This window comes from Rhinichthys klamathensis, unplaced genomic scaffold (genome assembly GCF_029890125.1).
Source record: "Rhinichthys klamathensis goyatoka isolate OS25496 unplaced genomic scaffold, OSU_Roscu_1.1 h1tg000549l_1, whole genome shotgun sequence".
NCBI classification, from domain to species: Eukaryota; Metazoa; Chordata; class Actinopteri; order Cypriniformes; family Leuciscidae; genus Rhinichthys; species Rhinichthys klamathensis.
Genome location: NW_026607020.1, coordinates 593941 through 616165, shown reverse-complemented (window position 1 = coordinate 616165; position 22225 = coordinate 593941). Strand labels below are relative to the sequence as shown.

Genomic DNA, 22225 nt, shown 5'->3' with positions numbered 1-22225 from the left:
CAAACACCCTGTCACTCTTTCTCTTCCTCTCTCTCCTTCTATCTTCTCACGTCGTTTCGGTTCCTGTTCACACCCCACAGCCGGGGCCCCCCCAAACCTCCCCTCCACGGTGCCGTGGGAACTCCTGTGTGAATGCCATGGCAGCGTCTGCGATATGAAGAACCTGCTAGTCTCACATCTAAAAAAAGGGTCGGGAGTCATCTGATGCTGCTGTACGAAGATCAACGAGTAAACGTAGAAAACGAGTAAACGTAGAAAGATCGACTCCGTGGTTTGGATGCCACATCTGCGGAGAGTTCCCCAGAGAAATAGCAGAGATCAAGTATTGGCCATGCCAGTCTAAATCAATGTGACAGTTATGGAATGGTATGAGAGGGAATGATACGAGTAACATGGTAATGTGTGAGGAATTGTACTGCATTACTGGATACCAGACAGAGGAGTGGTGCGAGATATGAAGAATATGGTGTTGTTTTCAAGGAATCATTTCCATGTGACCAAAATAAGTGGTTCTTGCTGAAGCAAGCATCACTATTACGGTTGCTCATACTAAGCCTTCTTTGTTCAGATCCTTGACCCTGAGTCGAGTAGACATGCTTTTACTTTGGATTTTTTCCTGGCAGATGATGAAATGGGAGGGGGAAAATAACATAATTTATAATAAAAGGAGGGACCAGAATATCATAAAGTCTTGGGGGTGGGCTCTATTGACTATTGCCAGTGAGCAACTACCCATAATACCATGACATTAGGGGCCTTTCATAGTTCCTAGAACTAATGGCGGAAGTACCCACTTTTTGGCATCTTTGCATCGCAGTAACTGGGTTTTGGTTTTGGGGCTACTAAATTAGCTCCTACTTCAGAGTAGGGTCTAACCCAGCACAATAGGAACTACCAGTGACACAAGTGTACGCTGATTGGTAGAACGCATGCTAAACACCAGCACCCGCCATTTAAAAAAAAAAAAAGTGTTCACACAGATTGTAGCCTATTTATTTACTCCACAAACCAACTCTACAAACATGGACCAGCGATAGATGGACCTCTCAACCTTTACGCTAATGAGAAAATCCAACGCGACTTTGAGAGGACGGACGGACGGACGGACGGATGGATGGATGGATGGAGTGAGGGATGGATGGATGCTCCAGTCTTCAGTGTCACATGATCCTTATTCTACTACGATGATTTGATGCTCAAGAAATATTTCTGATTATTGATGTTGCTATAAGCAACATAATATAAGCTTTTGCTGCTTAATATTTTTGTAGAAACTTTTAGTTCAGGATTCTTTAATGAATAGAAAGTTCAAAAGAACAGCATTTATTTTAAATAGTAAATACATTTTGGGATGTTACAAAAGATTTCTGTCACTTTTGATCAATTCAATGGATGTCAAATAAAATTACGAAAAACCTAGTCACAATTACGGTTTCATTTTTTACTGGGTGAAAAGGGCTTACATTTCATAACTTTGATGACTTTACTATTACCCTATTCTAAATTTGGAAAATAGTCAAAATAAAGAATTCTTAGGGGTATCCAAACTATTGACTGGTACTATTTGTCTGCTTTAAAAGTGTTTACAGTAATTTTGGTGAATATCCTACTGACAAAAAAAAAACATCTAGTCGGATCTCTAATCCATTTAGTGTGGTGACACACTTTTGAACTCAGCTTAGCCCTGATCCTAACTTAAACCTGGTGTGGACAGAGAGGAATGCACAGGAAGAGGCTGATAAACTGATAAAGCAGTGAGAGAGAAGACAGAGAGAGAGAGAGATTGAGAGAAAGAGAAAGGATTATGGCAGGGTAGAGGTTAATGATTGGCAATGAGTATCAATGGGCCACACAGGGGGCTTTAGGAATGTCTCTCAGAGCCGGGGGCAAGTCACCCAGCCACTGTTAATCAAAGGACTTTACCATCAGATAACAAAAGGGTTAACTTAGCATGGGTGGGCTTCCACATACCAGCCCTGGGGTGCAACTCCAAAACTGCATTCTTTATACCCCCCCCCCCCAATCCACAATCATACAGTGTTTATTCCAATGTTTCCATCTCATTCAGAACTTAAAAATGCCACAGTTTGGTTTTCTAGCACAATTTGTTGGTACAATTTGTTCAGCCAACATTCAGAGGTGGAGGAAACCTCGGGCAACAAATGGTGGAATGCGACTGTTCCTGATGGGAGCCGCCGGCCACCCGATCAGGAAAGGTTGGTGGCCATAAAATTGACACATTTGGGGAAACCACCACCCATGTGGTGCTCAAACGACCCACGTCTGGAATTCAACCGCGTTCTCCTGTCCTCACTGGCTATAGGTGTGAACTTGGTGTGGTAGAAACTCTTTTGACTGTTATAAGGTGTGTGGCAAATGATACATGCAGAATTGCGCAGTCACTGAGTTTTTAGTATGTCGTGTCAACAGCTTAATGGCTGTGACATAAACAATAATAGGCTGTACTAAGTGTTATTAAAAGAATAAAGAATAGTTCACTGAGAATTAAAATTCTGTCATCATTTATTCATCCTCATGTTTTTCCAAACCCATGTGACTATTTCCTCATGCTGCTCTTTTCTTTACACTAAAAGTGCACAGGGACAAACAACGTCAAGCTCAAACAATGAATAAATGGCAGATAAAAGTATCATAAAATGAGTTAATTGGTCATAAAATAAGTCCATAATTGTTTTATAAAAAGTCTTTTAAAACAATATAATGGCTTTACGTGAGGATCGGATAAAAATCTAAGTAGCTATTTATTGAATTAAGCATTCAATTCTCATTCTCACTTTTGCATATTTAAAACTTGTCGCATCACATTTATGCCACTGATATCAAACAGTTCAATGAGTTTTGATGCTCCAAGTTTGAACTCTTGAATCGTTAAATTACAAGTAATAAACAACTGCAGACCTGCGGTGGAGCCGGAGGTGCAGCTCTAATGGAGATCAGGTATTACAGCAGGAATGAGTCAGGCACATATCTGCCTCCATCTCTCCATTTGTCTCACACCCTGGTCTGTCTCTCCCTTTGTTTTTCTCGGTGTTATCTCTCACTACATCTTTCTGCCTGTCCTCTCTTGCCGTGTTCTCACTCTATTCTCATCATCTCCCGGTTTCCATTTATTCATCTATTGATCATCTTATCAGTATTAGCCAATATTATGTTTTGATAATATGAAAGAATCACTTTTTACTACTGCTCATATTTCTATTAAACCTCTTTAATAATAGGAGTTGTATTGTGATGTTTCAAAGCAATCTCACTTATAATTTAAGCCGGTCACAGAAACTCTTTGACTTGAACAAGTAAGCAATTAGCAGGAACCACCAAGAACACCCTAGCAACAATAGCACTAGGTAGATCTGGCTGCCTGCTATGGTACACTCTTCTGTAATTTTGCATTATTTGGCCTTGTTTGGGCATATAGTTGTTAAACAGCAAAGGTCCAATGATCGAGCCCTGAGGGACACCACACGCCATGTGTTTTTTTTCTGTAGAGAGGTGTGTAGTGATGTTTCATGTAGAGAGGTGTGTAGTGATGTTTCAAAGTGATCTCACTTATGAATTTAGCCTATCATGTTCAACTCTTTTGAGTTGTACAGTAAGCAATTACCCAGCAACCACCAAGAATACGACCATATTAGTGCATCTCTAATGATATCTATGTACCTTTTTTGTCTTAACTCTTTCCTTCAGTTTGTCCTCTGTATCCCTCCGGTAATTGCTTATTTCCTTATCCATACCCATTGTCTGAATTCCGATCATCACTTATGTGAGAGGAAATGCCTGAAGAAAGTTCCTCCTGCACTTATTCTACTGAAAAACACAGTGACATCTCAAGCCAATGATTAACAGGAGAAGAGTCACCAGAGAAGCCCTCTATCTCTTTAGCTTCCTTCTGGTCTGACAACTCTTGTGTCTGCAGATAAGACAAACATTTCTCAAGACGGGGAGCAATTTCATTGAGAATATTTAGGCATCTCAACCTAAAGATTGAATGAAATGCCAAAACGACTGATATAGTCAAATAGAATTAATAACCCAAAATGCTGGTTGGTTATTTCCTCTAAGGTCTTTAAAAACAAACCTTGTTCCTCCATTTTGTCAACTTTTCTAAAGGCTCCTAGTGTTTGTTTGCACTGTCAGCGCACTTTTTTTGTGGTATATGCCACGATCAAGAGATTGATAAAGAATGATTGCGAGAATGATCTCCTTTTATCTTCCCTTTTAATAGTTGATAAATGTTGATAAAAAAATGTAAGCGTTCCTTTTAAAGAGGAAGAGGTTTCATGTCCTAGTGATAACAAATGTAAGAGACACACACACGCATACGAGCTTGTTTATAGGCATGCAGAACTGACCTGGCATCGACTGAAGATGTCTGCAGGGGTTAGGCGGACATGGAAATGTCTGAGAACGTGCACGGCCTGGTCACGTGCCTTTTCTGAGCAGTCCAAAATCAGGCAGCGGCCCTCTCCGACCTGTGACCGTAGCTATTCACACAGATACACACATTCTTGTGTGAGTTTTGTTAAGCTAAAACCTAGCGAGCTTACTATGGAGGCAGTATTTTAAGGCATCATAGGCACACTACCTATGTAGGCAGTAGGATGGAAGAAAGCCCACAGAGCTTGCATGTTTCTCAATACCTCAAACACACACTTACTGTTTGGTAGGGCTGACCTGCGGTGAGGATGACACGACCTTCAGCACGGGCCAGCTAGAGGAGAGAATATAGCATAACATGACAGCAAATACATTACTTTAAATATATATATATATATATTAACAAATACAGGTTAAACTCGAAAAATTAGAATATTGTGAAAAGGTTTTCATAGCTGTAAGCCATAATCATCAAATTTTTAACAAATCAAGGCTTGAAATATCTCACATTGCATGTAGTCAGTCTATATAATATATTAGTTTTAAGTTGAATTACTGAAATAAATGAACTTTTGCACGATATTCTAACCTGTACATTATTACTCTTTTCGAGATAATAGTAGGGTGATTTAGTTATGCTTTCACATGACTACTAAAACTGAGATTAATATAATAGAGGACACTAAGTCTTTAAACCTCAGGAGGAATTTGCCTTAACATGTTCTTTATGGCCAAATATGACAACCTCTGTTTTGTCTATTATTTAATTGTAGCAGAATCTATGAGGCTGTAGATGATAACCGTAGATAAATCTAAGTGCTTAACTTTGGTAGACATTTCTGTTACTTCACATTATTCGGCCTTCTGTGGGCATATATAGGTTAAACAGCAAAGGTCCAAGGATCGAGCCCTGAGGGACGCCACATGCCATGGAGGTCCATTCAGATTTTTAGTAACTTGTTCTTTCTAAATATGACCTGAAACAGCTGAGGACCATTATATGATGTCCTACCAGTTTTAAAAATTAAATGTAACTAATGCAAATACGTCAAATATCAACAAAAGGTGACTAATTGTCTCACCTCCGCTGCTACTTTATGGTCATCTGTGTTTTCCAGCATCTTGACGTCCACCCCCAGACATCGCAAAAAACGTCCCAGACCCTGCAGCATGTTATCACAGACCACTCGCAGATCTGGCGGCGTGATGGTGGGCCCTTGGTACTCCGGATACTTAAAACAGTCCTTCTCCACAGACTGGGGCTCGTTCGCCTTTTGCCGAGCCTAAAGATTGGAACACACTCCAACATCATTGGTGAAGACGACATTATTTGACATTTCTAAAGTGTTCTATTCTAAAGATAGTGATCCACTATATTGCATCACAAAATATTGAAGAAAAGGGTGGGCAGGACATATAAGATGGCTTGTCACTTTTTTGGGTCTTTAAAGAAAATGGTACATTATATATAAAATATGCAGTGGCTTAAAATGACAGATTTTTAAAAATAATTCACAATGTGACTAATGATAGACAAACCCCCTAAAAAACTATTGTTTGCCACATTTTTAGTTGTTCTGAAACTGCATCATTTCCGTTTCTGTTTCTGTTAATTTCTGCATCATAAAACCCCCCCATTGTTTCATCAGCTATTTATATATTGAATTTTATGACAGTAACTATGACAACAGAGTAATTTTCTGTACTACAGGCTCATGGTAAATGGTAAATGGACTGCATTTATATAGCGCTTTCACAGACCCAATGGCCACCAAAGCGCTTTACAATTTGCCTCACATTCACCCATTCACTCACTCATTCATACACCGACGGGCGACGGCAGCCATGCAAGGCGCCATCCAGCTCGTCGGGAGCAGCTGGGGTTAGGTGTCTTGCTCATGGACACCTTGACACTTGGTCAGGTGGAACCGAGGATTGAACCACCAACCTTCCGGTTTGTAGACAACCAACATGAACCACTGAGCCACTGCCGCCCCTTCTTTTAGACTGCTCATGACATGGCAGACCAGTGAACTGACCTCTCTTCTTTTAGACTGCTTGTTCTTCTCTTTGGGTTTCTTCTCCTCCCGGCTCTTGGCCAGTTGGGCTGAGGGAATGGAGCAGAGGTCCTCTGGCAAACCATATGCCTTCGGGTCCCGGGAGAGGACAAGGTAGACGTTCAGCAGGCAGTACGCATCAGCGGCTGAAAATAGACACAGAAAGAGAATGGGAGACGGTTCAAAAACATAATGCTACCACATGGATTTTGTGTTACCAGCATAGCGGAGTTGGCTGGTCCGGAGTGGCCGGCGTTCCCAGTTGGACAGTTGCTCAGTTTTGTTCAGTGGTTTTCCCAACACCTGCTGTACTAGCAGACTCAGGCCCTTCTCTGCCGGTCCCTCACAAACTTCCACTGACCGACACCCTTTGTTCCCTAACCGGCACCGCTGAAGCTGTCGGGACAGGGGTCATTTGTAAAAAGAATAAAATAGCAACAGACTCCAAAATAGCAACATGTGAACTTGAATATGATGCATTTGTTACATTTTTCAGCTAATCAATCCAATCAGAAATAGTTAAGCTGCGGGTCGTTTTTAGCAGTACCTCCTGATGGACGTGGAGAAGGTCCAGAACTCCTTCCATCTTCATTGGCTCTTCCCTGAGCTCAGGCCACGTGCTGACCAGACTCCGCAAGTCTCCAGACATCCCATAACCTAGTAAACACATATACACAAGCTATTCAAGGCAGAATTTGCATATCTTTCCTGATAGGCCACCCACAGTTTATGAACTACGAACAATAGGAAGAATTTCAAAAAGTCTGTGACTCAATTTGTCTTGAGGTCTTCTACCGAGTTTAATGATGCTGTTGTCTGACAGCAGAGCCCTGATGAAGTCCACTGTGATGCTGTGGTGGCTGATGGCATGAGCACAAAGGTCCAGCAGAAACACCTGTTCCTGTAGGGCCAGCTGGATCAGAGCCACGCGCTGAGGCGACACCGTGCCAAAACCAGCTCTCCACTCCATGTCAATTCCCACCACACAGCCAGGCTGAAGAAGAGCAAGGAGAAACAGTTAAACGAGACTTATAATGGAAAACAGAATCTTCCTTGTTCTTTAGAAATAATTAAAGTTGATGTTACAATATGAACCACATCAGTACGCATAGGTTAGTCAAATCATAAACGTAATTTACATAAAAGTACAGTAGCAAAGCGTTACCTTTAAAACAGCTTTTCTGCACTGCTCAATTTTATCTAATGTCTCTACAAAGTGGACGTTTTCTCTGGCTAGAGGCATCTGGTAGTATTTTTTCTGATCAGACTGAAGGGGTGTCCAGGGCTCCGGTGGGCCGCTTACAGCACACATCTCTCTGTGACAGGAATATACTTGTGAGGGTGATGGTTGTGTTTGTGTGTGTGGAAGCCAAAGTATCTTCACAAATAGTGGAACACGTCAAAAACTTGTGTTACCAGGTTTGTGTGAGGGTTACAAAAAATACTATTATTGGTACGAAAATCATTTTTGTGAGGTCATCATGAGTATAGTCATTTTTTTAGGTCTGTGTGTGTGTGTGTGTGTGTGTGTGTATAATACTTACCGCTCCTTGGGGGAAAGGCTCTGAATTTTGTCCCAGACTCCTATTGGAAGCCTGTTTCTGGGTACGCTGTAATGTGCAGCCCACTGGGCCGCAGTCTGGAGGCTACAGTGTTTAACCAACAGCTGCACCAACTGAACCTGGAGCTCTAGATTACCTTCAATCATAGCCTGAGATCACACACACACACACACACTCAATCATTTATAGCTCAGTTAAAATGTAGAAGGTCTGAATCAAACCAGAATAAGTATTACCTGAACATGGTCTCTCCAGTTCTCTTCAGACATACCTTTCTGTCAAATACAATGAAGCAGACACATCACTGCAATACATCACATACAGTATTTGCAGAACATCGTACAGTATTCACATTTAGCCTCTGTAACGCGATGCATTTCTGAGTGCACAAAATATTCAGCGGTAAACGAAGGACGAGACTTCATTTTATTAATCAGGATTTGATTGGTTAGAGAACATTACATTTGATTACGTGACTAATACTAATTCATTAAAAAATACATTTAAAAAATATGCAACTCATTACACATACAATTATACCTCTTTTAAGATGAGAAAGATTTAAATTTCTGTATTAAAATGTATTTTATCAGGAAATTACAACTGTCATCTCATAATGAAGAAAAATGCCTCGGAATTTAAAAAAGGAATTTATATTTTAACAAAACTGCTTGACTAATTATTAATAAATTAATGTTATTATTTTAATATTATTAAATATTAATAAGTAAAATATTTATTAAATATTAATAAACTTTAAATTTTATACACACACATATATATATATATATATATATATATATATATATATATATATATATATATATATATATATATATATATATACACACAATTTTATATAATAAATTATAATACATTTATAATAAATGTTTTACTTAAATTAATATTAAAATACTATATTAATATTATAATACTATTTTTTTTATATTTAACATTAATTTAGGCATTATAATTTAAGTATATAATTTAATAATATTATTTTTAATATTGTTGATATTTGAAAAACCTGTATGCTAAATCAACATCATGTGTAGCAGCGCCACAAAAACCATAAAACAGGACATGATATCATAGTCAGGGCCTCTATATACCCTCTTGATTGAGTGTCAAAATCAGCAAGCCTCTTAAAATATAATTTGATAAGATAATTTGATTTAAAACCAGACCAGGTTAGTTCAGGTTGTCATGCTGTGCGACTCATAAATATCATTGTGTTTTTGTTGATATTTATTGAATTAATAATTCCTTACATTTGTAATAACAAATACTGCTTGCCTTAAAAATTATATTAAAAAACATTGATGAAAATAATGATAAAGATGTGTACTTTTATTCAATGTGTTCATTTATAAAAAGTCTCAAAGAAATATTTTCTTTCTTGATGGTTACACCAGCTGACATATATAGTCACTGAACAGAAACTTTTCTTGGAAACGGTTTTTCAAAACCATATGAATCCAACATAAATACAAAAAGTAGATTTCTAGGACCTCGACACTTCACACCCTTATATGTTTTTGACTGATGTGATGCAGTGAAAATGGCTCTCTCACCTCACCAAAGGTTTTGTACATGAGAAACCTCAGTGAGTCCAGCTTCCTCTTGTAGACAGAGTTAGAGCACAGACCTGTAGAAACCAAAACCAACAGGACGAGCGTAAACATCCAATACACACGCATTGATAAAGATGATGAGAGTGTCGAACAGGCTCACACACACACACACACACACACCTGGGTCAATGCAGAACTTCTCCATGAGTCTGAAGACATGCTTACTGAGCAGCTTGGGCTGAATCTGGTCCGTCTGATGCTTGGACAGAACCAGGTATGGGTGCTGACTGAAACCACACAACACGTCACAATCACTCAGCAAACTCTGCCCAGATATACTTTATCATCCACGCCATCATTATTATTATTAATGACCTTTTAATTCATTCACAGAAGTAAAAATCAGCCATCAAATGAGGATGAATGATAAATGATGGATAAATGAGTATTATAATATGACAGAACAAACTAAACTATTATTATTCATACAATAATAATAGTAATTAATAATGACTAATATATATTAGTAATAAATGTAAAACAATCATATTAATATTTATTAATTTTACCATTTTGTACAAGTGAAATTAGTGATGGATAAATTAGTATTATAAAATGAGAGAAAATATTATTGTTAATATAATAATAATAATAATAATTACTAATACATAGTAATAAATTAAAACAATTATATTTATTCATTTTACATAATTTGTACAAGTGAAATTAGGCATCTAAACTTTACAAGATGAATTAATTGTGGAAAAATTATGGAAAATTATGGATAAATGAGAATTATAAAAAGAGAGAATAGGCAATCATTATAAATATTATAATTATTATCATAATCTTTATTATTGTTAATAATAATAGGCATTTTTATTTGTACCCAATTTTGCAGATGTAAAAATCAGGCATCAAAACACTAAAACGTACAGTACGAAAAAAATGGATGAATGCTAAATGATGGATAAATGAGTATTATAAAATGATAGATCAGACTAATAAATCATTTTTCACAAGTAAAACCATGTAAAAAAAAGATGGATACATTTACTGAATATTATTGAATTAGATAATAGACTAGACTAGATTAATAATAATACTGATAATAATAAAAAGTCATAAATATTATTATTATAAATGTTTCCATGTTGATATTTCAGGTGAATGTCATGAAGAAATCTCCAGGTTATATATGACCCCCAAATATTTTTTTGCATAAAGAAAATTAAGCCTAAAGGATTTTTTGTTTTGCTTTGTGACATTATTTACATGGCAATTAAGCACATTTTCCTCATAAATTCCTAATTCTGTATTGAGGCATAATGCACAATAGGGTAAGGACATTTTTCAGCCTTTCAATGCAGCATGTGGACCCCTGTGCCCTGCCCCGTGCTGAGTGCTCACCTGAGCAGAGCCTGCATGCAGAAGCCGGGGTCGCACCAGGAGTCCAGCAGTGCGAGCAGCCGCCGCTGCAGCTCGGGGTGATCCCGCACGTACAGCTCCGCCAGAGACAGCTTGTCCAGGAGGATGACCGGCACACACATCTGCCGGCACACACAGCAACAGTGCACACAAGAGAGAGGAAACATCCAGCTATACTCATCAATCTGGCTAAACTGACCTTCTCCATGTCCAGATCCTTCTGGAGCTCCACTTTGACACTGAACACCAACGCCTGTTAGAAAATACAAGATTTCCTGTCATTACGGCGGCTTATGCTGCTCATTATATTGGCATTGTCAAATAAAAAAACATCTTACATTATTGCTAATCAAATAGGTTGATTCTATATAACATTTATAATGCTTGTTTAAAAAATTATAAATATATATTCATTTTAAAAAGTATTAAACAGTTTTCTATTGACATTATCTAAGTTAAAGTCAAAATTGTAGACTTTTTAAAATCATTTTTTTATTGTTTATTTAATTGACACAAAATAAATTAATATTAAATGACTGTAAAAAAAGAAAGAAAAAAGAAATGAACAATATTATTTTCTTTTTTTGATCCCCCCATTTAATGACAGCAAAGGAGATAACTTTTAGTTTACACAATTATTTAAAATTCACACGAAAATATGAAATATAAATATGAATGTGACCTCAGAAACTCAGATTCTGATCATACAATGCTGATCGCTTCAAAATGTCACAATTTTGTCCAAAAAAATAACATTTCATAAACCATTTTGACATTTTGAAATCATCCAGGCCACATTCCACTCCCAAAATCATAATTATATTTTTATAATATTTTATATTTAGCCCATTATTAAATATACCACAAAACTTTTTTTCCAAAAACCGTGTATGTTTCTACCCCTAGCAACCCTTTGTTTTTCTTGCGTCCCCGTCCCGTATGCTGGTGTTGTGAAGCAGTCCCCCTCACACCTCTTTGAAGCAGCAGAGGTCCTGCAGGAGGAACACGTGCTCCAGCAGCAGTGGTTTCCTCAGCGAGCTCAGCTGGTACAGCTCCAGCAGGGGGTCCATGAACCCGGGATGAGAGTCTGTGAGGAGACCCAGCGCTTGCTGCTGGAGGCGCAGTCGCTCTTCCTCCCTCAGGACATTCAGACTGGCCTGGGGATTACTGGTCCTCCAGCGCATAAACTCTGAGAGGATCAACTGGTTCGGAGTGGTGGTCTTGCCCTTTTGGACGGGAACGCAACCCTCCAGGAGGTCCAGCAGACCAGACAAGGGCTCCTGCATCTGCGAGAAACTGCCCGCTAAAAACTGCCGCAGCTGAGGGAGGAACAGGGGAGCTTTTCAGACCGGTTGGTCAAAGGGGACGAGGTGGAAAAGGAAATAATAAAAAAATAAATGAAAAAAATAATAATATATATATTTTTTTTTTAATCAAATCAAATTAAATATAATTTGATTTAAATTAAATATTTAAATCAAATCAAATTAAATATTTGATTTAAATTAAATATTTAAATCAAATTAAAAAAAATTAAATCGAATATCAAAATCAAATCAAACCAAAATAAAATAAAGATATGGATTAAGTAAATTAATAATCAATTATGTCAAATTAATGTAAAAAAAATAATCATAATAATAAAATAAAAATAGGGATTAAGTATATTAATAATCAATTGAAATGACTTTAATAATATGCATTACTTAATATTGTGTATTCTGAATTTGTTTCTTAACCAAAATACAAATCTGGTCAATGTTGCACAATGATTTGATTTTGAATATTATTTAAGTATCTATTTATATTTTTTATTGATGACTATGTTTTTAGCTTGTGTGTGTTATAATTGTTGGAGCTTGTACTGCAAGACAAATTTCCGTGCACACGGACAATAAAGTGCTATCAAATCAAATCAAAATTTGTTCCTTGAGTTACAATTGTGTTGTTATTATTATAATATAAAAATATTTAACAGTGAGCCCAAACTAAACTTGAATTCTGAAGCAAATTATACACAGCATTGAGTAAAGCACTGGCAATGCACTACAGTTTCTTATACAAAAAAGGGGGAAAGGAAGTAAACAGAATGAATGTGATCATCATGAATTTTGGTGATAAATATGTGGTGATATAATATAATCTGAATACTACACAAGAAAATCTTCAATACACGATAAACACTATCAAAAGCATTTGTGATATAATGTGGATTACCACAGAAAATTACAACTCTCTCTCTAAAAAAAATGCTATAAACTGAGGGAAGAGTTGATAGGATTTTCTTTTGTAATGATGGTTATACCATAAATGCGAATTAATTAATAACAACTTGTACAACCCAAATCCTTCTTTTAATTCACTGCGGTTACAACTTTGATCGTTTCATTGGAAGTCTAAATTATGCTCATAAGGGCTATAGAGCAAAATATCTGTATCACATACTATAGTTATTTTGAAAAGTAATGGAGATTCTCCTAAATACTGTGGGGAGAAATGGAGGAATTTTGCTGGCCCCTCATGCACATCCCTTCTCTCAAGTGATCTTATCGCCTTTATCTCACCTCTCCCGCTCTGCTCGAGTGTAATTACATCTGTGCCTTACCTCCTCCTGCTCTTTCCTGTTCCACAGGCCCCAGAGGTGCTCCTGCAGGGCCGCCGGGTCAACACCTGGGCCCAAACACACGACACCGGGTCACACTCATGCGCTCTTCACGGCATGCCTGTTTTCACTCCACCTCACAAGCTCTCATGCAATTGTATTGTACTTCTCCTGTCACTCTCTACTTTAACGGTTTAATAAAAAGTGGCCATGTTGCAGGCTGGACTCGAACATGTTTTTCCCATATGGGCACCACCACAGTGCCAACTGATGATTTTACTACAGTGTGTTCATTCCTTTTCCAACATAAACTGATTTCATTATTCTAAATCTTTCATCAAAACATATTTGAATTCATAAATACGCACGAGTCCAAATGAAACCGCGGTCATAATCGCAACCCACTTCATTTCTGCAACATGACAGATTTCAGGATATTCGACCAGTAAAACTTGACTGGATCGTGAACAGCGCTGTCTATATGACAGGTGGTTGGAAGGGAGAGTTCGCAAAAGTCCCATAAAACGAAAGACAAAAGAGTGCGACACCAATTTGAATGCTTATTAAAGAAAGTAAACAGAATTTTGTTTTCATGTTTTAACATGGTTTAATGCACGGTTTAATGCCCACCACCGTAAGACTTCCCTAACTTTTCCCCCTTGAATCCAGGATACAGGCTTTACTATTTTACTTCCTTTGTAATGCACTCCTTGACTCCTTTTTCCCAGTCAGCTATTGTTACATGTGGATACTTCACACCGCATTTGAATTGAGCAAAAAAGGGTCAGAAAATTAACATTTAATACGCGTAACAGGGAGAGAAAGGAGGAGTCTATTGTTGTGTGAGAGGTGTTGGGGCTTTGTATTTTGGGGCAGTGATTCCAGGCCACAAAACTGTGAGAAGATGAGCCAGTTTTGAGGAGGAAGGGGGAGCGGGACAGGAGCGGCCGGTGACAATGGGGTAACGGAGGGGAGGTATATGGTCCTTTGAGAAGCCCTGAAAGCAACTGCCTCTCTCTCATGCTGTGTGGCCAACACCTTTCTTCTCCTCGCCTCTCCTTCTTCCCAGGGCCGGTTTTCCTGTCCCCCCCCGACCGGCCCCCCTTCTTCGTGGTTGTCTCGGATTTCCCCCGGAAAGGGCAACACGGTGGTCACGGTGTAAAAAACCCAACCTTCCTGACCGACAGCCTGGGAAAGTGGTGCAAAGGGCTTTTCTCCGTCCACTCTTAGCACCACTACACACACACACACACACACACACACACACAGTCCTGCACGGAGATCATCCTATTTGCCCGCAATACTTCATGGGTTGTCTTAAACATTACATAGGATAGTCTTTTCCCATAAGTAAAGCTTCCGTGATTGGTGTGACGCACGCATATATCACAAACACATGATATCCTCTGGTGTTTGTCTCTACTCCACCCTAACCTCATTCTTTTACAGGCATTAACATACACACACACACACATACACGCATGGGAGGAAAGTGGGCCGGAAGGACATTAAGGAATGTAGACTATGCAGCTAGTCAATGGGAAGTTTGAAAAGTGAGAATGTTATTGAAGGAGACAGGTATTTACTTACAGAAGTCAATATCATCTATGACTTCCACTTGTGGAGTGAACTACACTGCAAGCTCTTTATCCATTAGATTAGCACTTTTTTTTTGTATGTGCAAAACTCGCCGGCACGATGTTGAAGTTGACCGGCCTTGCCCAGACGGTCGGCTGTCGGGCCGTTTTTGAGCATCGGTGGGCTTAGTTTTTTCTGTGTTTGCACCGTTCGAATCAGCATGTTGAGTCTGCGTTGGGCCGCCGGTGAGAGCGAGAACTCTGATTGGCTGTTCAGTTTAGCAAAGGAGTCAGTGCACGAGAATTAAGCGTAATCTTACCCGAGCATTCGATTACACAAATATTTTCATTATAACATGAGCCGGCTGGAATGAAGAAAGTGATCAGCATGATTAATATTGAAAATGGTAAGCAAGCACTGCTTTGTTTATCTGGAGTCCTAGTTTAGGTTCCTCTTTTTGAATGACAAACATAGACTACTGATACCTGCTGATATAGACAGATATTCACTTACACGCAGGCACAGAACACACGTGCTAGTTGACAGTCGACTTTAGTCTATTTGGTGTTCAAGCACAGCTTTTTGGCCGAGACGCAGCCGACGAGAGGCGACAACACAGTCAGCATTCGTCGCCGCTAGTTCTTTGACGTCGGCTTGGTGTGTCACAGGCGTAAGCCTTTCCTAAGGTCGTTGCTAGGGTGTTCAGCATGGTTGCTAGGCAGTTGGTAATTGACTGGACTCGATGAGCGGATGAAAAATACGAGGGTTTGATATCAGCCGAAGAGGAAAGTTGTTTCAGAGATGGAACAAATTATTATTTTAAATTAAAAATTTTCTCATTTGAAATGACATGCACCAAAGAATTGTTCACATAAGACAAAGGAACAAATATTAAGAACATTTCAATTTTGGGGATGCACAGAAAATATATTATATAACACTTATATTACCTATATACTTATATAATCGATAATTATTTTCATGTTATGGCCAACAACTGCTAAATGGCCAATATTAAAATTCTCTCCTATTTTGTCTAAATAAATTAAAAAAACACCTAAAAACTAAAATGAATTGTTTTACATACACAAGTGAGCTTAAGCATCACAACATTATAATGTACAGTATAATTTCACTACTGTTTAAAAAAGATTTTGTTTTTGAAAGAAGTCTCTTTCAAGGCTGCGATTATTTAAATGCAGTAAAAACAGTAATATTGCGAAATATCATTACAATTTAAAATAACTGTTTTCTATTTTCATATATTTTAAACTGTAATTTATTCCAGTGATCAAAGCTGAATTTCCAGCATCATTACTCCAGTCTTCAGTGTCACATGATCCTTCAGAAATCACTCTAATACGCTGAAGAAACATATATTATTATTATCAATGTTGAAAACAGTTCTAGTGATTCTTTGATGAATAAAAAGTTTCACTTATTTGAAATATCATTAAATCTCTCCACTTTTGATCAATTTATTACATCCTTGCTGAATTGCAGGACTAATATATAATCAAAACAAACAGAATCTGACAGACCCCAAACTTTTGAAAGGTAGTGTATAAAACTCAAGTAGCGGCCTCTAAACCAATATACGAGACAGATTTATTTCGCATGCCTATTTGTTTTCATATTGACTTAACTACATACAGTGAGAAGTTTGTATTCCTAGGAATGATCAGTAATATCCATGCTAGCTTTAGCACACAATGCTAATTAAAAGAGTCCACGGGTCAACCGAGGCTCACCTCTTGGTTGTCCTCCCAGGCTCATTCTCGTACACCTGGTGGCGCTGTCTGGGCGCCGCGCTTACACACCCTGTGCAAAAGAAAACAGGGATTGTTATGACTGTAAAGTGCATAGAAAAACTGATTCCCAACACAGATCTGGTTAACAGGCTTGAACATGCTTAGGAGACTCTAACATGTCCAACATTGCATTATTCGTCTGCCTGGTGGACTTTATTAACATTCATCACCGGTTTATAACTGAAAAAATAAAAGACATGACTTCAGAATGCCAAGTTTTGTCTCTCAGTTATTGCAGGATCTGCTAATGACCTCAAACAAATGATTTCCCCCATGTAGCAGTCCCTAAAAATGTGCAGTTTGGCAGCTGGTCTTAATATTGTTCTCACACATTCTCATGCAGTTTCTCTCAAGTCAACAACACACACACAAAAAAAGAGTGTTATATATCACTCCTTCCCTATTGTATTTGCAATGCTTCAGGGGTGAGATTTACCTTCAGATAACAAGGGGAAACTTACAACAGGGTTAACGTAACAGTTATTGACTCGTGTTGAGCAACATGTGAACAAGTGCCTCAGGTGTCAGTACCCACATGTACATGTTTGAGTGTCTCGCACACACACACACACGTTTGCTTGCTCTCTCTCCCTGTGGGAACAGCAGCGCTAGAGAAGGCAGTGTGCCAGCTGGCCAGGCGACGGGCTTTACAGGCTGAGGATGTTTGGCTTCTTTGGTCTGGAGTCTGGACTGTTTCTCTCAGCAGTCTCAGGGGAAGCTCCTGGCACTGAACTCCAAACCTCACGGTCCCGACGCCAACACACACCTCCTCTGGTCTTCACTGACATCTAGTGGACACACGCGGCTCACGCCATATCAAGGCATTAGCCTGTTGATCTCACTGTTGCAGCAGGGGTTGCTCATATTCTCTGACTAAAGCAGATTTACGAATACTATGGAGGCCACCTATAGATGCAATATGAAGCTGTCACTAGAAAGTCACTTTTTCCTCAAGTCTATGTAATTTGGATGGTTAAGAACCAGCTTCACCTTCATTTTTCACCTTTTAAAATACATCCTATTTGGTTTTACATAAATCGGAATCCAGTGCCGAGTAAGTATTACATGTAATATGGATTACGTAATCAGACTCTAAAAATTAAGTACTTGTAATTAGATTATATTACTTTTTCAAATACTCGTAATCAGACTAGTTACTTTTCTATTGATTACATGTTATTCTTAAAGTGGGAGTAAATTATTCATAATTCGTTGATTCTCCGTGTGTGTCTAAAACCTTTTTCCTTTCTATAAAAGTCTGCTTATATACGTTCAGAAGCTCTTTAGATGCAATGCAGAAATTCCCCAACTTTTTTTGTCAGCTGAACCTCTTTGTCCTAATATATTTAATTGAAAACCCCTGAGAGTTAAAGTTAATAAGTCAAGTCAATAATAATATTAATAATAATAAATAAAGTTAATTCAATGTTCTCTGATGTCGTTTAATGGTCACATGACATGCAGGTAAACAATAAAAAAACAAACTTTAGTAAGCATTTTATTTTGATTGTTTTTATTTTAAAACTATTCATTTTAATTTTACATTTTTAAGATTTAATTGCTTAATAGCTTTTCATTAATCTCTCGAACCCCCGTCTGGGAAACCCTGATGCAATGTGATATTTAATGCACCTAATGTTGTTGATAAAGAATGGATATATTTTCTTTCTCTTTGTTTTTTTTTTATATGAATATGGTACAATATTATTAGTAATATTGTAATATTGTTAGGTCAAACGTAATCTAAAAGTAATTAAAAAAAATAGTCTGATTATATTACCTTCAAATTTATGTAATTATTTTACGAACTACAATTTTTGTCATGTAATTTGAAAGCAGTAACCGATTACAATTTGTAAGTAATCGACGCAGCAATGTCTGATGAATATCACAAAAATCATCGAGAACATGTCCGGTTCACATTTAACACTATAATTATTTAACTATTTATTATTTAACCGTCACATTATTTTCAAGACAATGAATCATATTTTTCCAATATACACACAATTGTAGACTCTCTTTAGTAAAAAAACTAAAAAAAATAATAATAATTTGAAATGCAAGCAAAGTAAATGGTATACATGCATTTAAATCATGTAGATCAAATGTTATATACCTAGCCTATATAATATGTGCTTGAGTGTCACTTACAGTAATACAAAATTGTGAAGAATGTGCTTAATTGTATGCCAACAGTATAACAAAATATATTTTAAAATATAACTTAAGTATTTAAACATTTTATTAATTTAGTTAATATATCTTCTTGTTTATTCCTTTAAAGATACGTTTACTACTATTATTCACATGCGAGCAGTTCTTTTCAGATGACATGTTTTTCACGTGACACAGTGACAGAAGGAACGCGTGGAAGCGTTATTAATCTGTATAATAGATCAGTGGTATATGAAGCATAGACATATGTCTGTGGTGTGAAGTGTCATATGATTGGCTTTATGGGAGTTTGCTCTGTTATTGTTCGAATAAACGCGTGAGTGACGCGAACAATAGAGCCACGCGACCAGCCGCATCAGGACGCGCTCAACTACACCGATCAAACCGCCGCGATGTCACGCTCCTTCTCTGACAATGACTTCTCTTTACATAAAGATGCTTCTTCTTTTTCTTTTCTTTTTTTACCAGATGTGTTGTAGTTTTTACAACTTGCATGACATTGTTATGCCATATTGCGATGTGTTCTTTAAACCAACTGAATTGAGAATAATTATTACAAACGCCTTTATCAATATCACTTCCATTAAACAGGATAGCGTCAGCACACATTTTCGATAAATACAAATGTTGTATGATGTTTTACCCCAGATATATATCTAAAATATATAGGGCAAAGACCAACCAGTGAAGATTTTTTTTAACTTGAAAAGAATTGAATCTGAAGCCTCTTTCACATAAACTTTAAAAAGTGTCCCAATACGTCATTAAAAATATGTATTAATGTATATATTTTGAAACGAGAACAGTCAGTAGACTCAAAAAAACATTTGTTGACGTTGTAACTCGGCAGCATCACAAAATATGAACTTCAGAACTGAAGTGGCTAATATCAACGTGCTAGCATGAAAAACATGAGTACACTTTTCCCATAGATATTTTCCACGAGGCATAAACAACTTGACAACTGCTGGCGTTAAAAACGAGAAAAATATATCTACGTGTTTTGACTGAGTCAGTGTTAATTGTGAATATTCAACTTACTTAAATAATGTTGATGTCAACCACAGAGGAAACTGTATGTTGGATAAATCTTTCCATATATCCGTGCGGAACCATTAAATGCGGGGGAGGTTTATTATAGACATTTGATGATGTGACACGTGAATAGTAATATTGGAAATACTTGGTGCAAAACCAGTGTCAGAGTGCCATAATTATGCGACCTAAAATAATATCTGCAACGGTAATAGTTTTGAAGGGCAAATAAAAGCTGCGTCCCACTCCAAATTTGTATGCCCTTCAAACTTCCCTCTTTTGTGGACTCGGATGTGCGTCATTGTTTACGTTGCACGAGTGCCCACTACTGGCGCCCTTGATCACCATGGAGCTGATTAATTACTTATTTACTTATGAATTTGTTTCTATACGCATTTAAGTTGTTGGAGAACATATATAAAATAATGTAAGTAGAAAAATAAAATTACACAAACCAAAAAATATATATATAAATAGTATAAACTTTGACTGTGAACATATAGCTAGTATTATGCAATTAAATCTCAACATACTTAATATTTTATACACTATTATGCGATTAATTCTCAAAATAATACACTGTGACGTCACCATCTTGAGTTGTGGGAGCTGCTTGAAAGAATAGATGGATTAAGCATTTCTTTCAATACGAAAATAAAATTAGGTATTTAATTCCTAATCTAATTTTTGAAAAGATGGGTGGGGTTGCTTTTCTGTTGCAATGCAACTTTGAATTCAGTAAGATTCCAGTTAGATTAAGTCATGTTCACAGGCAGGTGCTACAAATGTATAATTTGGAATAACAGGTATAACGTTTAAACATAAAACTTAGTTTTTTTTTTCTTCAAAAATGGGTTGATAATGGCATTATATTTGTTAAACAGTTATTTAATAAAAACGGGCACCTGTATACCTAGAATTTCTTCAAATGTATATTCCAATAATCCCTAAAGAATATATAGTGTAATACCATCCGGTTTAAAATGTCTGTTTAAAGGAAATGTGAATAAGGAGACTGCGAGTCTAGGACCTGATGTTGCAATTGAAGGAGTTACTATTAGGCCTACTGATAGAAGATGGAATAATTACTTTATTAGGAAGTTACTAAGAGAATAAATACCCAATATCTTCTAAAACATACTGGCATTATACACTTGCATTGACTGGAAATATGCATGGTTGTTTCCTAAAGAAATGTGTATTTGGAAGCGTTTTCTTAAATGCTTAGGGATGAAAGTTTACTTTTCTGAAAAAGATCTATTTTGTAATTTTAATAAACAAAGATTACCACCAATTGTGGCCTTTCTTGTTAATCTGTTTTTTATTGTGGGGAATACCATATGAACAAACAAGGGCGAAAGGAAACCCTGATTTATTGTTATTTCAGATAGATATGAAAAATGATATTGAGTTACTTGGGTTGAAAAATAGTAAAGCAAAACGCACTAGGTCTATGTGAAGCTTGTATGCTTTTTATATGATGATCTCATACCTGTTCTTTTTTCATTTTATATTATTTTCTTTCTTTCTTTTCTTTCTTTTTACTTGTACTATCATTTTATAAATTACACTGTATATTTTCTTTTCCTATTTGTTGTAGTCTATATTTGTTTAATATTTTTACACTACATGTTAGATTATTGTCATGTTTATTATTTGTATGTGACCGTAAATAGAGCTGCTTGAAGTGTACGTCAGAGTAGATGTAATCATATTTAAATTATGAGCATAATTTGTGCCGCTATCTGTTGACGAGTAACAGGTGTGGTAAAGCAGTCTTCAATATAACATATCAACACATTTCAAAAATAAGTTTAAAGAAACCAGTCTTTAGATGTACAGCTTGATTTCATTTATAAAAACAATAAATATAAATTTGTCAAGTAACAGTTAAAGATCATAATTTCAAAAATCCCACTCAGGATAATAATACTATTCTCTGATAATGATATATATAATAACAGAAAAATAAATAATAATATAATATAATGTAATATGAAAATAT

General features: G+C 36.9%; 1 protein-coding gene across 1 annotated transcript in view; it reads right to left on the bottom strand.

Moving 5' to 3' along the window:
• exd3 (exonuclease 3'-5' domain containing 3) overlaps nt 1-20303 on the bottom strand; it is a 49968-nt gene extending 29665 nt beyond the window's left edge. The window contains exons 1-18 of the mRNA XM_056238965.1: nt 20227-20303; nt 16948-17017; nt 13622-13686; nt 11988-12335; nt 11216-11269; nt 10999-11138; nt 9769-9875; nt 9589-9662; nt 8251-8289; nt 7997-8163; nt 7618-7768; nt 7248-7446; nt 7000-7109; nt 6671-6848; nt 6435-6598; nt 5478-5678; nt 4676-4729; nt 4371-4502 (exon numbers count right to left, since the gene is read on the bottom strand). Coding sequence (XP_056094940.1) covers nt 4371-4502; nt 4676-4729; nt 5478-5678; nt 6435-6598; nt 6671-6848; nt 7000-7109; nt 7248-7446; nt 7618-7768; nt 7997-8163; nt 8251-8289; nt 9589-9662; nt 9769-9875; nt 10999-11138; nt 11216-11269; nt 11988-12335; nt 13622-13686; nt 16948-16972 — 2208 coding nt within the window. The 5' untranslated portion in view covers nt 16973-17017; nt 20227-20303. The remainder of the gene's footprint in view (nt 1-4370; nt 4503-4675; nt 4730-5477; nt 5679-6434; nt 6599-6670; nt 6849-6999; nt 7110-7247; nt 7447-7617; nt 7769-7996; nt 8164-8250; nt 8290-9588; nt 9663-9768; nt 9876-10998; nt 11139-11215; nt 11270-11987; nt 12336-13621; nt 13687-16947; nt 17018-20226) is intronic.
• Nucleotides 20304-22225: the final 1922 nt, after the last annotated feature.